This window comes from Miscanthus floridulus, chromosome 5 (genome assembly GCF_019320115.1).
Source record: "Miscanthus floridulus cultivar M001 chromosome 5, ASM1932011v1, whole genome shotgun sequence".
In the NCBI taxonomy this organism is placed as follows: Eukaryota; Viridiplantae; Streptophyta; class Magnoliopsida; order Poales; family Poaceae; genus Miscanthus; species Miscanthus floridulus.
In genome coordinates, this window is record NC_089584.1 from 115802906 (window position 1) to 115821722 (window position 18817).

At 46.7% G+C, this 18817-nt stretch overlaps 1 protein-coding gene and 1 long non-coding RNA gene across 2 annotated transcripts; one reads left to right on the forward strand and one right to left on the reverse strand.

Moving 5' to 3' along the window:
* Positions 1-4438: 4438 nt before the first annotated feature.
* On the reverse strand, positions 4439-5464 carry LOC136453193 (uncharacterized). Its single transcript, XR_010758968.1, has 3 exons — positions 5160-5464; positions 4698-4916; positions 4439-4629 (listed from the first exon to the last, which is right to left on the reverse strand). It is a non-coding gene; the product is annotated as an uncharacterized lncRNA (long non-coding RNA).
* A 571-nt stretch (positions 5465-6035) lies between these two features.
* On the forward strand, positions 6036-6939 carry LOC136453194 (lysM domain-containing protein ARB_03442-like). Its single transcript, XM_066453779.1, has 3 exons — positions 6036-6174; positions 6298-6516; positions 6878-6939. Exons 1-3 carry the CDS (start codon positions 6036-6038, stop codon positions 6937-6939), a joined length of 420 nt encoding a protein of 139 aa, XP_066309876.1.
* The last annotated feature ends 11878 nt before the right edge of the window (positions 6940-18817 follow it).

Below are 18817 nucleotides of genomic sequence, written 5' to 3' on the forward strand. Positions count from 1 at the left end.
GGTTGGTTCGTTCAGGGTCCAGCGTCGACGGGAAGCAACGGTAAGGAGACGGAAAAGCAGTGAGGGAGTAGGTGGGGAGGAAAACGTCGACGCTATTGATGGAGAGGCGATGAAAAGAGAAACAGAGGCAGTCAGAGGCGAGTGGGGGCTTCGGTTGATAGGCGAACGACGTCGCTAGCGGGTAGGGTCCAAAAACGGAAGCCCCCGTCCGAGGGAGAGTGGCGCGGCTTCGCTCCTCTGCGCGTGACGCGCTCGTGAGGCGAAGAGGGACTAGCTGCTGCTTGTGCTCGCGCTGGGCTAGGCCGAAGCTCGGCTTGGGCCTGCTCTGGCCCGAGCCGAAGGAGGAGGGAGGGAGTTGGTCTGGGCCACTCCTAGAGAGTGTTCGGCTGAACTGGATTGTTTACTGTTCATACTAAAAACACTGATCATGCTGGAATGTTTTGAGAGAAAAACACTGCTCCGGCTGAAAAAAAAACAGAACAAGTCGGCTGACCAGCCAGCCGAACAGGCTCGAGAAGGGCATGCTCCGCTCTAGGGAAGCAAGGGGCTCGATAGGGCCAGTTGGCCATGGGGCAAAGGAGAAATATTTCCTAGTTTCTCTAGGGAATTCTGGGAATCAAGGCTAACTCCAAGCACAAACAAGAAGATCCAAATCACACATGCATCTTATACTAAATGGTGCATCAATTTATTTGAAAACTCAATTTGAAGTGGATGGGAGAGTGTTAGGTTTACGTTTTAGGAATTAATAAACCATTCGTGCGGGTTGTATGTTGAATTCGAGTGCGGCTCGAATTCAACCAAGGTTTTAACTTTTCTTGGAAAATATTTTATTTGCAAACACCTCGTCATGTTGGTGACTTGGCCTGGCCAACTTCACGACAAGTGGTGCGTTGTAAAAGTTTTGAAGCTCAAATTTTGAATTTTGGGTGGGAAGGGAAAATATTTGATTGAAGTTTGACCTAACATTTACATGCAACACACATTCAAGCAAAAATTTTAAAAACTTAGGATTTTTCTATTACACAGAATCATGGGACGTTACAGGAGGCGTGCTCCGTTGCGCCCGGCCCAATCCAAGCCTGAGTTTATATTATTTTTTAGCATCTGAATGATCTCAAATGCAAAAACACAAAACCAAATCCCTCATAGAGCTGCAACTTTTATATATAAAGTATCTCCATTTGGTACCATATAAGTAAGATATGTTTTTTTTCGAGGTGACCAGCGTTGAAATTTTGTTTAACTTTTTTAGCATCTTAACGACCTTAAATGAAAAAATTTAAAACTACAAAGTTGTAGATCCCATCGAGAGCTACAATTTTCATATAGAAAGCATCTCCATTTGACACCATATAAAAAAGATATGCTTTTTCGAGGGCGACAAGCGATTGTGCGCAATTAATATACTGTTGAAACATTATTTTTTTTAGCATCTTAACGACCTTAAATGAAAAAACTCAAAGCTATAAAGTTGTAGATCCCATCAAGATCTATGACTTTCATATTGAAAGTATCTCCATTTGACACCATATAAAAAAATATAATTTGTTCAAGTCAACAAGCCATCGTACACTATTAATATACTGTTAAAACTTTGTTTAATTGTTTTGACCATGTTAACGACCTCAAATGAAAAAACTCGAAACTACAAAGTTATAGATATAGTCGAGGGCTACAATTTTCATATAAAGATCATCTTCATCAGCGGTCGTATGAAAGAGATATAATCTTTCTAAGTTGTGCCCTGCCACGCCGGTATGGTTGCCTTGGCGCTACAGTGCTGCCGCGGCAAGGTTTTCCATGTAGAAATGGTTGTCCACCGTGGTAGATCGTGCCGCGCCGATGCATGTGATGCGGCGGCGTGTTTTGGCGCAATCAAACGGGTTAGATTTAAAAATAAAAAATCAACGGTGTTAAATTTAGAATTTATTTTTAAAAAGGGTTAAAAATAAAAAAAAAATCGGGGCCTCAAGGAAAGTGGTCCACACCCACCACGGTGATGTTCCGTGATTTTTCTGTGCCACGTGCTGCCTTTCCTTGTTTCTACTTTTTTAATTTCCTCGTGATGATGTAACTCTGCTTTTCCTTATGAACATAAAGATAAATATAATAAATAAGGTATTATGGGTTTGGTAACTTTGATCCTTACTTAATAAATATAAATATTTCTATTACTAATTAATTTATTGATTTTAATTAGGAGTGAATTATTATTCTTATGACATGAATTAGCCGATGGCTTAACTAATCAAATCGTAAACTGCAATCTTGAGTAGTTTATTATCCAATCTAATCAAAACAAATGTTTATCTAAGTTGCCCACACATACCAATGCAAATCCTCTTAGTTGTCCGCATATACCGGTGCAACTTTCGATAAGGCCTGGTATATGGAAATCGAGACATGACGATAATTAACCCCTTACCAACTTTAATAAGATATAAAAAGTACAAGTTTTTATAGATCCTTAAAAGAAGTCACGAAACTTGATATTTTTAATTAACACATGGGTTGTATGAAAACTAAAGTTATGATACATTTTGGAGTAAATATTTTGTGCCTTATAATGAAAGAAAAAACATACCAAGGTTGTATTTTAATGGATTAAGTTCACTTTTAGCCCCTCAATTATTGTGTTCGTCTAATTTTGATCCTCGACTACAAACCATCTAATGCTAGTACCTCCACAGTCAAAAACCGTTCACTTTTAGCACCTGGGCGTGGGTGAGGCTGTTTTGTCCCCACGTGGAGCGGTTTTGACCACGCCATGCTGACGTTGACCTCCATCTTAGTGACATATGGGGCCCACACGTCATCGACTCAACCCCTCCCTCTCCATCCTCACGCATACTCCCCGATGCCTCCTCTCTCCTCACGCGGCGGGGCGGGCGCTACTCCCTCCGACGCGGCGGCGCTGGCCTCGGCGTTGACTATGCCACGGTGGCCCCTCTCTTTCCTCCCGTCACCGATGGCGAGCAGGCTAAGACCGCAGCGCGCAAGCAGCATGGCGGTATGCGAGCAGGCTACGGCGGCGGTGCGCAAGCAGGGCGGTGGCGCTCGAGCAAGTGGCGGCGGCGACGCCCGAGCAGGACGACAGCGCACGAGCAGGCTACGGCGGCTGTCGCCTCCCTACGTCGTAGCCGAGCTCGCCGGTTCTGCCTCCAAAAATCATCACCTACACTCGACCTCTCTTCAATTCCTCTTACACGTAGCCTCCCGAGGTTCCTAGCTACCTTGTGGACGCGGTCGCACCGGCTTTCGTGCACCAGAGAGCTCGCCCTGGCTATCTGACGCGGTGGAACCGCGGCAGCGGCGTCGCGTGCACGCGCAGATGATGGCTCGGCATGGGCGAGATGGGGCGCAGCACTGTGCCCCACCAGGCACACAGTGGTGGTAGGGCTCTTAGCCATGGCATGGACGCGGCAGACACACAGCTCGGCGTGGCAGAGCCAGCGTGCAGCAGAGGCACGTGCGACAGCGAGTTAGCTGGCCAGCCGTCGAGTGTTGCGATGATAAGGGCACAGTCGGGTGCGGCAGCGAGGCAGCAGCATGATGCGGCCGCAAGCAGCAGGGGCAGTGCGGGCGTAGCAGGACTAGCCAGGGCAGCGACCGGAGAAGCGGCGACGGCAAGGCGAGGCTAGAGTGGCCCAGCCACGGCACTGGCGCGACAGCGAGTCGGCTAGGCGAACTGCTATGACAGCGCGACGAGGCAGCACAGTGTAGGGTGAGCAGGCGCTCGGCCCTCGACGACCGGACGCGGTGACCGTGGACACCGGCCGAAACAAAGTGCTGCGCAATTTTGGCGTGTGTGTTTCTTAGATTTCACTGTGGCACTCTAGCTCGTTCAAGTTACTAGCCCCAAGCTTGCACTTAGAACTACAACCTTTATTCAGGCACTTCCTGGTTTCGAGCAACTAGTAGGGAAGAGTAGAGGCCCTGTGCAGTGTGGAGAGGGAGGCGTGGTCAAAACCGCTCAACGTCGGTCAAAACAATCTTGCCCCCGCCCAGGTGCTAAAAGTGAACGGTTTTGACAGTTGGGGTACCGGTACTAGACGGTTTTGTAGTTGAGGGTTAAAATTTGACCAACATATTAGTTGAGGGGACAAAAGTGAACTTAATTCTATTTTAATTCAAACAGAATTCACATGACATTGTCATATTATTGCCAATATTAACTTATATTCTGGATACGGTGGCCATCATAAAATAAAGTATAGCTTTTAAAGTTTATAGAAAGATAAAAATAGAAAATAAATAAATATGTAACATTGTCATCCTTATTTTTATTAACAAGCCCGTTTGTTTGCGATTGCTGCAGCAACCACCCACAACATCAAAAGTAGCACCAATACAAATTAAGTTGCCGCGGGCGCTGTAGTTGTGAAACAAGATGAAACGAATAGGTCTAATGTTTGATAGCTTTTTCTCTCTCGTTGCAGTGCACGGACATATTTGCTAGTAACTACAAAGGATCATCTTGAAAAAAAAAGCATAGCACATCCTTAGTAATTCCCTTTATTGAAAAAAGCATAGCACATCCTTAGTAATTCCCTTTATATGTCCATGTCCATAGTAATCTCCTCTATATGTCCATCATCCATCCTCGGTATTTTTTGGCAGTTACTACTGAAATAACACTTTATCGCCTTATTGTCATCCTAAATAGCATAATAAATGAAATCAAGAAATCTCACCTAATCAGCTGATGGAGCCAAATGTGAGGTTATCAATGAAACAGATTTTCTTCATCAATAATCATAAGCTTCAGGTAAATACTACCACCACTGCAGCAAAACAATATTACAGTATAATTTTTTTCTTTCTGCATCAATGTAAAGGCAACATGAATGACGAAGGTGTTCTCCATATGGCAAGAGGCTTAAATCTGATAGCCTTAACTTGCTTGGGGGTGACTGCATGGAAAGAAAAGTAGACCGAAGCTTAATTACGAAACTGCTGAACTGGAGGGAGTATTAACATTTAGAAATCTGAACCTGTGTTGGTATTTAAGGTTAGGCATATACAGATACAGCCGTGAAATATTGGGCTCTATAGAGTTAGCGAAAGGAAATTTTATTTCAAGTCTGGCTAACATCTGCTACCCTGTAACTGCAAAGATGAAACAATACTTAAACTATAATATATTATGTGCATACCTTGACATATATACTTTGGGATATCTCCCAGCACCTCGATGCTCGGGACCAAGGAACCATCCCCGTGGTAGATGGTAGGGGTAGCCGCCGATTGTGCCGCCGCGGCAGGAGGAGGTAAAAGAGGCGACGAACCAGATGACGGCGCTCTAATTTCCTGAACGTATCTGCTGAAAGAGGACATGCATCGGTGTGGAGGAGATGAGGGCGTGAGACGGCCTGACGGAGGTACGGAACAGATCCACGATGCGGCCGCGAGCGGAGCCGCGAAGGCCACGAAGGGGCCGAGGGGAAGGCCACGGAGGGCCGGGGCCTAGGACGCAGGACTGGTGAGCACTTGCCAGCGCGGCAGGGTCGTTTAGGACTGGGGAGTGGGGACACGAATGCTGAACCGGCTGAGGCCGTAGATAACCAATGTGTTGACTGGCACGGAGGAGTCATAACCGCCACACGTGCTACGTAGGCATAGGCTGAGGCCGTATAGATAACCAATGTGTTAACCTTCAATTTATTCACGGTTGAAGCTCTAACAACTAATAAATTATATCTTATTTCCCTATTCCAAATGAGCTCCATTGCAATCATAAACACCCCCTTCGGATTCACTTGCTGGTCCAGGGCCAAATTGCCATGGGAGACACCGGCTAAAAAATGTGCTGCGACGACATGTCCATAGCAGCGTCACCGATTCACCCGTCCATCGATTCGTCACGTACTACATGCATCTTATCAGCTACCGCATTCGCCGAGCTATAAGAAGGCGCGAAGCATGCTCTTTGCGACACCAAGCCATCCAAGCAATAAAAGCATATATAGCTCGAGCTCAATTCTTCTACACAAAATCTATCTGCTTGCACGGTTGAAGCGGCAGCACTCGCAATGGCGAACCAACGCGCCGCCGCCGCCCTCCTCCTGATCGCGTCCCTCTTCGTGGCGGTCGCCATCTCCGGGGCCGACGCGAGGCCCAGCGTGCGTCCCAGCAAGACGGCAGCCCTCCGCCACGACGCGCATGGAGGTGGTATGCAGCTACATACTCTGACCTGTCATCCAAGCAATCATCCGGCATGAAATGCATCTGTGCCCGTGCATCGTTGTCTGACCGTTTGATGAGCGTGCGTGCCGAATGAATGAAATGCCGCAGGTTACGTGGCGGATGCTGCGACGCCAACGGAGCCGAAGCCGGAGCTGGAGCCGGAGGAGCCGAAGAAGCCGGAGGAGCCGGAGGAGCCGAAGAAGCCGGAGTCGGAGCTGACCTGCAACAAGGTGCATGGGGTGCTGGCGGGCGAGACGTGCTGTTCCGTGGGGGAGGGAGCGAGGCTGAGCCAGGACCAGTTCCTCTTCTTCAACCCCAACCTCTGCTGCGAGAAGCTAAGGTTTTTTTTATCGGCCGAAATTCACGGAAATTTCCGAAATTTCCTTTCTCTCCACAGGATCCGATAAAATTTGACATCGGCCAAATTTTTCCCTTCTTTCCTGCTTCCACACAGACAACCCAAATTCAGCCGTGCAACAATCCCACACTATAATGTTTTATTCTTGTTCTTATCTGTGAACAAGTGATGTTTAATAGCTTAGGAATAGTTTCAAGTCAAATTCTACGGATTTTTTTTCAAAACAATTTGAATTTTTTTTGAATTTGGTCCGATATTTCCAATATATCTTGCTTATCCTATTTATCCATGACCTCCGATAAATTTTTATTTCCGATAATGAAAACCTTGGCGAGAAGCTCTTCGTCGGCCAGTGGGTCTGCCTTGAAGCCACATCCGGTTGTCATGACTGACTTTAATTTGCGCTGCCCCCTGGACCTGCGTGTGCGTCGCGACGATGCTGAGTCGTGCTTTGGCTTTGAATAAGGAGGCGCATCCTATGGTGGGTTCGTTCTCTGTTAGGTTCCCCTCCATGTATGAGCTAAGTTTTTTTCTCGAATAATTTATGAGCGAAGTTTTTTTTCTCGAATAATGTATGAGCGAACTTTTTCAGTATCATGTAGTCATGCGTGTCACTCTATGTCTGCATCCCCCGCAACGCATTTTCCAGGAAAAAAAAATCATTTCATCGTTTTGCTCTCATGTAGTCATGCGTTCGATATGTATCGTGCGTTCGTTTGTTCTTCATTTCATCCATCGTGTTGCTGATGAGAGGAGTTGTTATGCTTTGGACTCTGCTAATTCAACCGCCACCGGCCTAAAACACCTCCTCGCGGTCACACATATTGATGGTTGTACATATTTGGATACCTAATTAATAACGGTAATGCCCCAATTAAGACATCCGGAATGGACGAACACCCTCTGCTCACTCCCGCACCTAGTCCATCGCTTTGTCCTCCCTTCCGCGCTCGCGCCCCGTGCCTACCACGACGCGCGGCCATGGCTGCCTCCCTGGGCGGCGGCGGCGTGCTCCCCCACCCCGGCGTCCTCCTCCAACACCCGGGCATCCTCCTCCCCCACCCCGGAGGCACCCCTCCCCCACCCCGGCATCGTCACCCACCGGGAGCGTCCAAAGCCTGCGGATCCGGTGGCCCTCTGCCCCACCCCGGCGAGAGCCATGGAGCACGAGCGAGATTCGTGGAGGTGGCGCGGCGGTGTTGTAGGGGAATGGGCGGCTCGGCCCCACCCCGGCAAGGTGCCCTCCCCATCCCCGTGGTTCCCTCTCTTACCCTAGCGAACGAGCTCCCCCACCCCGACGGCTAGAATCGACCGACCTAGCCTTCCCCTTCCCTGTGTTGCATACGCATATTTCAAGTATTTTAGGTGTTTCAGATGTATGTTGCATTTGTTTCATATGGATGTTGCAAAACTAGATCGGGGGATGTTGCACAAGTTGCAATTATTTCAGAGGCATGTGCAAGCATATGTTTTGAGTGTTTCAGATGTTTGTTTCATATGTGTTTTCCTGACGCATGTACAGATCGCCCTGCGTACTCCATACGAGAAGCCAGGCTTTTTGGATAAAAGTAGGAGATCGAATCAAACCTTACGAAGAGCAATGCACTGTGATTCCCCATGCCATGACACGCCGCCGCGAGTTGCGTCGTGATGCTGCCTGGATCAGCCGAGTTGCCACGAACGACGTAGCTAGATCTTGTGGTAAGCCATCTGGTCCGCCAGAGGATCAGCACGCATACCCCTACCTGGCGCGCCACTGTCCACGAAACCTAGTAGGCAGTCTACCGAGGAGTATACCCATGGTAGTAAATAATCGGTGGGGGTGCGCGTAATTAGGAACCATATGGTAACAGAGACACAAGACACAAGATTTATACTGGTTCAGGCCGTCAGTTTGACGTAACACCCTGCATCCTGTGCTCTGTAATTTTATATTGATTGTGTATCAGATTCAATCTCTCGTCGAGGGGACCCCTACTTCTCCTTATATACTCTAGAGGGGTAGGGTTATAAGGAAAATATTCTATTTGGTATTATACAAAAATCACATCTTCATATAGTCTTGCGGTGCACGCCTTAATCTTGTGGGCTAGGCCACCTTTGGGGTGCGGCCCATGTCTTGTCTTGTGGGTACCGGGGGTATATCCCCCACAGACTGGCTGCTGCTTGTGCTCGCGCTAGGCTGGGCTGAGGCGTGGCTTAGGCCTGCTCTGACCTGAGCCGAAGGAGGAAGAAGGGAGTTGGTCTGGGCCACTTCGGAAAGGAGGGCAGAAGGGCGTGCTGGGCTCTAGCGAAGCAAGGGGCTAGATAGGGCCTGTTGGCCATGGGGCAAAGGAGAAAGATTTCCTAGTTTCTCTAGAGAATTCTGGGAATCAAGGCTACCTCCAAGCACAAACAAGAAGATCCAAATCACACAAGCATCTTATACTAAATGGTGCATTAATTTATTTGTAAACTCAATTTGAAGGGGATGGGAGATAGTTGGGTTTACATTTTAGCAACTAATAAACCATTTGTGCGGGTTGTATGTTGAATTCGAGTGTTTTTATTTTTTCTTGAAAAACATTTTATTTGCAAACACCTCTTGTCATGTTGTTGACTTGGCCTGGCCAACTTCACGACAAGTGGTGCATTGTAACAGTTTTGAAGCTCGAATTTTGAATTTTGGGCGCGAAGGGAAAACATTTGACTTAAGTTTGACCTAACATTTACATGCAACACATATTCAAGCAAAAATTTTAAAAAGTTGGGATTTTTCTATTGCACAGAATAATGGGATGTTACAGTCCTCCCCCTTACTAGAATCTCGTCCTCGAGATTAAGGTGATACTCAGTCGGTGAAGAGGTAGGGGTGCTGCTTTTGAAGTTCTTCTTCCTTCTCCCGGGTAGCTTCTTGTTTAGTGTGGTTGCTCCATTGAACCTTGCACATGGGGATGGTCATTCTTCTGGTTTCCTGGACAGCTATATCCAAAATCTTGACAGGATGCTCAACATACTCAAGTGTGTCTTGTAGATCTAGAGTTTTAGTCTAGACTTGTTCATTTGGAACTCTCATGCATTTCCTCAGCTGTGAGACGTGGAACACGGGGTGCATTCCAGCTAGGTTAGGTGCGAGTTCCAACTTGTAGGCGAGCTTCCCAATTCTGCACACGATCTTGTATGGGGCTACAAAGCGAGGTGCTAGCTTGCCTTCGACGTGAAACCTCATGATGCCTATAAGAGGTGACACCTTAAGATACACATAGTCACCAACATTGAAACCGAGATCTCTTCTTCTTTTATCAGCATAGCTCTTTTGTCTGGTCTGGGCTATCTTCAGGTTCTCTTTGACCTTAGCAACTTGCCCTTCAGCATCTTTGATCACTGCTAGTCCAAAGAATTGTCTTTCTCCAACTTCTGACCACATGAGTGGGGCCGTGCACTTTCTGCCATACAAGGCTTCAAATGGGGATATCTTCAAGCTAGCTTGATAGCTGTTGTTGTAGGAGAACTCGGCAAAGGATAGACTTCTCTCCTAATTAGATCCATAAGTCAAAACACAAGCTCTAAGTAAGTCTTCCAGAATCTGATTCACTTTCTCAGTCTGACCATCAGTCTGAGGGTGGAAAGTTGTGCTGTAATCTTGGGTTATACCCATGGCCTTATGGAAGCTCTTCTAGAACTTAGCTGTGAACTGAGGCCCTCTATCCGACACAATGGTCTTGGGAGCTCCATGTAGACGTAAGATGTTGTCAATGTACAAGTCTGCAAGCTTATCTATGGTGTAAGCTATTTTCATCAGGATGAAATGAGCCACTTTGGTCAAGCGATCGACTATGACCCATATCGAGTCATGCCCTTTCTGACAGCAAGGCAAGCCGACTATAAAGTCCATGCTAATATCTTCCCATTTTACACACAGGAATGTCCAGGGGCTGAAGCAAACTTGCGGGCCTCTTATGCTCGGCTTTCACTCTTTGGCAGATGTCGCATCTTGCCACATAGGCTACAATATCAAACTTCATGTCCTTCCACCAGAATCTGTCTCGAATGTGCTCGACAGTCCACCGAGGGGCATCCCGCGATGGTAGATTTGTCGGTGGGGATGCGCATAATCAGGAACTAGATGGTGACACAAGGCGCAGAGACAGCGATTTAGACAGGTTTGGGCCGTCTGATCGACGTAATACCCTGCGTCCTGTGTCTTTGGTGTATTGTATTGATTTGTATGTAGATCCCTTCTAATAGATCCTATCTGCTAGGGGATCCCTACCTCTCCTTATATACTCTGGAGGAGGTAGGGTTACAAGTAAAGTAGCCTATTTGGTACTATACAATGTCTTGCGATGCACGCCTTAACCTTGTGGGCCAGGCCACCCCTGGGGGCGCAGCCCATGTCTTGGGGGCCATGCCCCCATAGCTAGTCCCCAAGCCTGACAGTAGGTGACGTAGTCACATGGTGCTAGGGTTAGAAAGTAGAAGACCAGCCGAGCAGGCAGCCAGTCCCCAGGCGTAGCCTCGAGATGAGAACAAGCACATTCACCGCAAGGTGAAGTGTGCCCACTTAGTCTTTGAGCCTGCTGGAAGATGAAGAATGAATCTTGTAGCAGGGTCAAAGAAAAAGAAGTCTAAAAAGCATGCCGGCGTCGTCTGACATGCGCGTATCAAGACCCCAGACGTGCTGCCCAAGATCAGCACCCTGATCCGAATAGCATGGAGCAGCTTGTTAGCGCATCGATGAGACGTAGCAAGATCCGACCACCAAGGGAGCACCGAGAAGCGAGGAGTCCCCGGCATCGCTGGCGATGTCCGAGCACTGAGGAGCGAGGAGTTCTGGCATCGCTGGTGATGACCGAGCACCGAGGAGCGAGGAGTCCCCGGCGTCACTGGTGATGTCTGAGCACCGAGCAGTGAGGAGTCCCCGGCATCGCTGGTAATGTCCAAGCACCGAGGAGCGAGGAGTCCCTGGCATAGGCGGTGAGGTCCGAGCACTGAGGAGTGCCCGGCATAGGCGGCGAGCTCTGAGCACCGACGTAGCCGACGACGTCCGTGCGGTGAAGTGTGCCCACTTAGTCCTCGAGCACGAAGAATCCGAGGGCCGAGGAGTAATTGGCATCACTGGCGATGAAGCACGAGCGATGAACAGTCTGGTCAACTGGTCGACGGCGAAGTGAACATTGAGTAGAAACGACCGGCGAACAGTCCGATCAACTGGTCGGCGATAGAGTCCATGAACCAAGCGGTCTGACCAGTTGATCGGTGGAGAAGTCCGAGCACCAGGTGGTCCGATCACCTGGATGATGATCCTACAATACAAACATGTAGAACGGGTAGTACATGATGTACAAATAAATAAACTCCGGAGAAAAATCAGCAATGGTGATGAAATGACGTATGCAGTTCGGTGATCAGTTGGCATGAAAATATATTTATATTTAATATAAACCGCCCGACCAATTAGTGTGTAGCTGAGTCTCCAGCCCTAGCTAGCCCATAGTCCATAACGTCGAGCGCGGAGCCCATGCACGTGTAGGGAGCCCATGCCGACCACCCATAACGCAGAGCGCGGAGCTCGTAGCACGTGTAGGGAGGAGCCAGAGACAGGGCCATCTCTAGAGGCGTCCGAGCATCAACATGACTATTTAGGGGTTCGGAAAATCATTTGGAGAGCAAATATAGAGAAAACAGTTCGGAGAAACATCATGGCGATATACGGAGATTGGAGAATATTTAGGAAAATATTAAAGCGTGACTTAGCTTTGGACAGAGCGTCTGGTCGGCGACGTATGGCGTTGTCTGGTCGGCGTTGACGGTGAGCACCTAGCGGGTGGTGAGTTGTTGGTGAAGATGACCTCGGAGGTGGTTCTGAGATCGGATCTGCTATCGCAGGGGCTGGCGTAGCCAGCGATGAATCATCATCGTGGATCGGCATGGATCTCCACGAGATTGATGACGAGAACGCGCTGTTGATTTGAGGTCCATCTGGCTCGCCATGGATCAAGCGCACACCCCTACCTTGTGCGCCAACTATCGATAGAATATGCTCGGTAGTCCACCGAGGGGCATCCTACGATGGTATATTTGTCGGTGGGGATGCGCGTAATCAGGAACCAGATGGTGACACAAGGCGAAAAGACAGCGATTTAGACAGGTTCGGGACGTTTGATCGACGTAATACCCTACGTCCTGTGTCTTTGGTGTATTGTATTGATATGTATGTAGATCTGATCTGATAGATCCTATCCGCTAGGGGACGCCTACCTCTCCTTATATACTCTAGAGGAGGTAGGGTTACAAGTAAAGTAGCCTATTTGGTACTATACAATGTCTTGCGGTGCACGCCGAGCAGCGCCGTGTACGCCTTAACCTTGTGGGCTGGGTCACCCCTGGGGTCGCTGCCCATGTCTTGGGGGCCATACCCCCACAGTGAATGGAATACCTAGAGTTATGTGCCTCTGATAAGATGGATTCTCAAATTTGCTGATCTTGTGGGACACATAGCCAAATCTTCAACCACAAGGTGCCTTGCTCATCGATTCTGCAGTTTTGGAGCTTTTCCTCTTGCATAAGGTTCTTGATTTTCTAAATCTCCTTGCATGATTTCTAAGTTTCTCTAATCTTTTCTTCTAGGGTGTAGGTAACTTGGAGTGTGTGAAGATAACCACTACCACAAGCTTCAATTCTCAGCTTCTCAAACTCTTCATGCAACTCAGGCAATCGCTGTTTGGCAACCAAACTATTACAATAGCTCTTTCTACTCAAGGCATCTGCCATGACATTGGCTTTTCTAGGATGGAAATGAATCTCCAGATCATAGTCCTTGATCAATTCTAACCATCTGTGCTGTCTTAAGTTTAGCTCATTCTGCGTGAAGAAATACTTGAGACTCTTGTGATCGGTGTAGATATCACACTTGTTGTTGATCAAGTAGTGCCTCCAAATCTTAAGAGCGTGAACAACTACTGCTAACTCATGGTCATGTGTGGGGTAGTTCTTCTCATGATCTCTTAGCTATCATGATGCATAAGCAATCACTCTGTCATTTTGCATAAGCACACATCCTATTCCTTGCTTGGAAGCATCACAATATACCACGAAATTATGGTGAATCTCGGGTAAGGCAAGGATGGGAGTGGTAGTGAGTCGCTTCTTGAGTTCTTGGAAACTTTGTTCATGTGCCTCATTCTACACAAAGGGAGCATTCTTCTATAGCAGCTCTGTCATTGTCTATGCAATCTTAGAGAAGTTCTCAATGAATCTACGATAATACCCCACTAATCCAAGAAAACTCCTGATATCAGTGACATTTTGTGGTCGCTTCCACTCTATAACTGCTTCAATCTTGGATGGGTCTATAGCAACACCAACTGCAGTCAACACATGGCCAAGGAAAGCAACTTTCTCAAGCCAGAACTTACACTTCTCAAACTTGGCATACAACTGATTCTACCTTAACTTCTCTAGCACAATTCTAAGGTGCTTCACATGTTCTTCTATTGTCTCTGAGTAGATCAAGATGTCATCAATGAAAACCATGACAAACTTGTCTAACTCTTCCATGAAGACCTTGTTCATCATGTTCATGAAATATGTGGGCGCATTGGTCAACCTGAAAGAAACAACCATGAACTCATATTGGCCATATCTGGTGACAAAGGCGGTCTTCGCAACATCTTTAGGCCTAATCTTCATCTGATGGTAGCCATATCTGAAGTCAATCTTGGAGAAGTACTTTGCCTTTTGCAACTGATCAAGCAAGTCATCTATACGAGGCAACGGATACTTGTTCTTGATCATGACGGCATTCAAGCTGTGGTAGTCAACACACATCCACATAGATCCATCTTTCTTCTTCACAAAGAGCACGGGAGATCCCTAGGGTGAAGCACTAGGCCTAATGAAACCCTTATTAGTCAGCTCTTACAACTGCTTCTTGAGCTCTGCCAATTCATCGGCTGCCATTCTATATGGACGCTTGACAATTGGTCCTATTATAGGGACTAAGTCATCATGAACTCAATGTCCTGATCAGGTGGCATTCCTAGCAGTTCATCTAGAAAGACGTCCAGGTACTCATAGACAACTAGCACATCTTGCAATGTCTTCTCTGTCAAGGCATGAAGTTCAGCTTTCTCTACATCATCTAGTCGATGTGTAGCATCAATCTACACATGAAAACCTCCAAGGTGCTCTAAGCTAACAGATCGAGGGAAGCAAGAGATCAAACCCTTGTGCTTGGTCAACCAATCCATACCAACAATCACATCAATATCACCATCGGACTTCAGGACTGTCAGATCTGCTAGAAATATGTACTCTACCATCTTGAGTCTCACTAATTTGCATAACAGAGCGCAGTTGACATCCCCAAGGGGAGAGCTAGTGATCATGGATCTGCCTCGATGTTCGATAGGAAGAGACTGTTGCTACATGAACTTCGAGGTGACATAGGAATAGGTGGCTCCTGAGCCAAACAAGACTACTACAGAGGCTCCTTCTACTTCTAGCTTTCTAAGCGCAACTTCAGGGGCTTCCATTGCATTCTTCGTTGTGACATGATTAAGTCTTCCATGATCTCTGGATGATATGGCAAGCATGCTTCGAGTTGGTGGAGAGCGACTTTCAAGTAGTCCAAGCTGAGCAAACTATTAACACTGAGGACAAACTTGGGTCTTGTGGCCAATCTGGTGACATGTGTGGCAAACAACGATCACCTTCTTCTTCTTCTTCTTCTTCTTGCTCTTAGTGCACTTGGTAGGCTTCTTGGCACATGGTTCGAGAATAGGCTCAACAGGGTATTGATAGATGGTTCCCTGTGGTGGATAGTATAGCTGTCCCTAGGCTTGTTGTGGTGGGGATCCAAGTAGCTTCCAATGTTCCTTCCATGAGGTGGTACTTGCGGAATGCTTGTGCATACTCTGTCCAACCAATATTGGTGGGGTCAGGGTGGTTAGCAGAAAATCAATCCCACCACTAGTTAGCAATGCCTCTAAGCTGTAGGGTGACAATGTTCAGACCTTCCTTGTTAGTGCATTTCACCAGTTCAATGCTTCTTTTGATTCCACGTAACCAGTCATCAGCCTCAATTGGGTTGTCAGCATGGTCAAAGGTAGGAGGTTTCAACTTGTAGAACTCCTTAAACTTCTCGATGAAAGGCTCGTGAGATGGGTTAGGTGCCACTACATCAGCAATCTTCTGCAGGATACGGGTCTGATGTGCTATGGCTGCTATCAAGTTGGGTGCTTCTAGAGTCTTAGGTCCAAGACTCTGGTCAAGCTCTAGGTGTTGAAGGTTCACACCAGGGTCGACGTCCATTGGACTCTCCAAGCTAAGACTACTGATAGGTTGTCTTGCTCGTTTAGCTTGAGCCTTCTTTTTCTCCAACCTCGATATCCTTGTTAGGACTGGCATCTAGTCAACAAAAGGGTAAGGTAGGCTTCAGTTAAGCTACCTAGAGTTGGAGTCACAAACAAGCACACAGTAATCAGTTTTACTATGCTACACTCAAGCATAAGAAACACAACAAACAACAAGAGCCAATCACTCAAGCAACATTAAAATCCTATTCACACAACTAGCTAGTTGGAACCGTATGGTAGGGAGGGTCTACTAAACATTAGCTTATTTAACAGGGGTAGTCAGCTAGATTTGTTGGCTTTAAGTCTAACGTCCAGTTCTAAGTTTCCGATCTACTGTCAAGTATGGCTTTGATACCAACTGAAATGAACTAGGATTTCAAAACTTAAAATACCAGCTATCATGGGCGTCCACTTTTCAGCCAATTACAAAGTCATACAACAACATAGTACAAAAATAGGAGTAAAACTAACCTAATTACAAGCTCTCTAGGCTATGATCAAACAAAACACCGAGGCTCTACTCATAGCAGCGAAGCTTGGCGAATCTCCAATCCATAGGCATACTTGAGAGTAGACCGCAAACCAACTACTAATCTCAACATCACTACAAGACAAGAAATCTGCACACCCCCAGATGTGTGCAGGCCATGGTCAGCACCGATGAGCTTTAGAGAAAAAAGAAAATAAAGGGATCTGGCGATCCTAATAGTTTGGCTGTAGTTTGCATCCTTAGCGCATGCAGAAGCGTCATAGTAAGTAGTATAAATCTTCTCTAAAACCCAACCCATACACTCATTCTCACCATCTGCTCATCATCAAATCTCAGCACTCATCATCACATCTCACCACTCATCATCCCTCACAACACCCTCATTCTCTCAGTTTAGTCGACGAGGCGGAAACAAAGTTATAGACTAGCAAATAATGGCAAGAAATTTTGCCTCTTTAATATTAGGTATAGACTAGCAAATAAGCCCGTGCGTTGCAACGGGAGAAACAAAGTTATTGATAGCTTCCTCCTACATTGTAATTCTAATCTTTCATATAAGTCAGCCAAGAGTTTGTTGCTGACATGTTAGTTCGGGATTAGTTTATCCATAGATGATTGTGTTGAGAGTTCTATCTTGACTTTCCATGTTGCGCCCTTCAATGAGGATTGCACTAGTACATGCATAAAACTTAAGGGTATATTTATTTATGCCGATCTCAATAACAAACTATTAGAAAATTACTTAGGGTTAAAACTTAAACATGATTAGGATACAGAATCTTAGACTTAGATTAGTAGATCTCTTGAGTTTACCTTCGTTAGTAGAGGAGGAAGTCATTATGCTTTAGGAGTGGGGACTCGTGTCTACTTGGAGCAGGCCCTGACACAGAGAGTCAGGGAAGGAATATCCCGTAGTTGTACGGTTGTCACCGGTGTCCTCCTAGCTGTGGCTATTCCCTCCATGGTCAACCTACTAGTGATGGCGATGACCTTGTCTATGAGATCGGAGAAGGAGACATGGGGTGGTGGCCTTCCTTTCACTCCTGTGCTTTGGTTAGATTGGGTGCTTAATGTTTGGTGTGGTTAACCTTTCTTGTTCGCATCAGCTATCGAGATGGTTAGGGAACCTTCTTTTTTATAAGTATTGTGTAACAGAAGTCACAACCAGGTTTAGTTTTGCGACCCCAATCAAGTCACGTATGTGGGGTTGTCTCCCTTGGGACTCGGTCACGTGACCCTTGCTGAGATCATCCCAACACAAACTGCTCAAGATCTCAGTTCACGATTTGATCCATCATCTGAAGCAAGTACAAACATAATTACTGATTTTGTGTCAAATGAGAAATGCAATAGTGATGTGAAGTGTATACCCTTCTTTTTTTGGAAGCCCTAATGGTTAGAAGGCCTATTTTGTTGTCTTTTTTACTTTCTTTTTCACATTTATTTTGTACTCCTGATTTTTTTAAGTGGAAAAAACACGATTACTTTGAAGAATGGGAAACCATCGGCTCATGGTGATAAAAAGGTGAAACTCGAAAAAAAGGGGAAACCGATGGCTTCGTCCGTGGCTTCGAAGAATCGTGAATCGAAGTTGATAAAAAAGAAGAATCATGAATCGCAAACCCTTTGGCTCTTGTACTTAGGTTGGCTCCAACAGGAGACCCATCAGAAGACCCAAACCCAAAATAGGTCTCCAACAAAATACATATAGCCTCCAATAGAGTACCTATATGGAAGACCCATTTTGGGTATCAGGAGAGGTATAATCCAAATCTGAGTATCATCTCTCCTATAGACCCATTTGCACAAAGGGTTTCCTTTTGGGTCTCGTTGTTGGAGACCTATTTTTGGCCTTCGGTTGGAGGAACAGGCGATCAAGTGATCCTATCCATGCGCGCAGCTACCCGCAGGGTCGTGCACTGCATCTGCTCGTGCCACAGGCAGGGAAGAGGAAAGGGCAAGGAAGCAGAAGCTGCAGGGAAGCGGTGCAGTGCCTTTTTTCACTTTGATTAGTGAGACCTGAGACGGGGTGGAGATTGTAACACGAGAAGAAGAGCTTGCACATGGCCCCAGCAGGACACATGGCTTGCACCGGCCTCCGATTCCTGGAGCGGCATGAGTCATCAAGAGATAGGTGATTAGGAGCAAAATCGCTGGGAGGCCTCCAATTTATCTGCGGTTACACCAGAGGTGAAACGAACCAGGATTTCAAAACTTGAAATACTGGCTCTCTTGCCCCTCTGTGATAGTCCCAGGATACCTCAACTATCACGAGCATCCACTTTTCAGCTGATTACAAAGTCATACAACAACATAGTACAAAAATAGGAGTAAAACTAACCTAATTACAAGCTCTCTAGGCTATGATCAAACAAAACACCGAGGCTATACTCATAGCAACGAAACTTGGCAAATCTCCAATCCACGGGCATCATTGAGAGT

What these genes read in the sequence shown, in the direction of transcription:
- LOC136453194 (XM_066453779.1), top strand. Translation starts at nt 6,036, where the DNA reads ATGGCGAACCAACGCGCCGCCGCCGCCCTCCTCCTGATCGCGTCCCTC. An exon ending in CCACGACGCGCATGGAGGTG is followed by an intron (nt 6,175 to 6,297) that starts GTATGCAGCTAC and finishes GAAATGCCGCAG; the next exon opens with GTTACGTGGCGGATGCTGCG. An exon ending in CTTCAACCCCAACCTCTGCT is followed by an intron (nt 6,517 to 6,877) that starts GCGAGAAGCTAA and finishes ATGAAAACCTTG; the next exon opens with GCGAGAAGCTCTTCGTCGGC.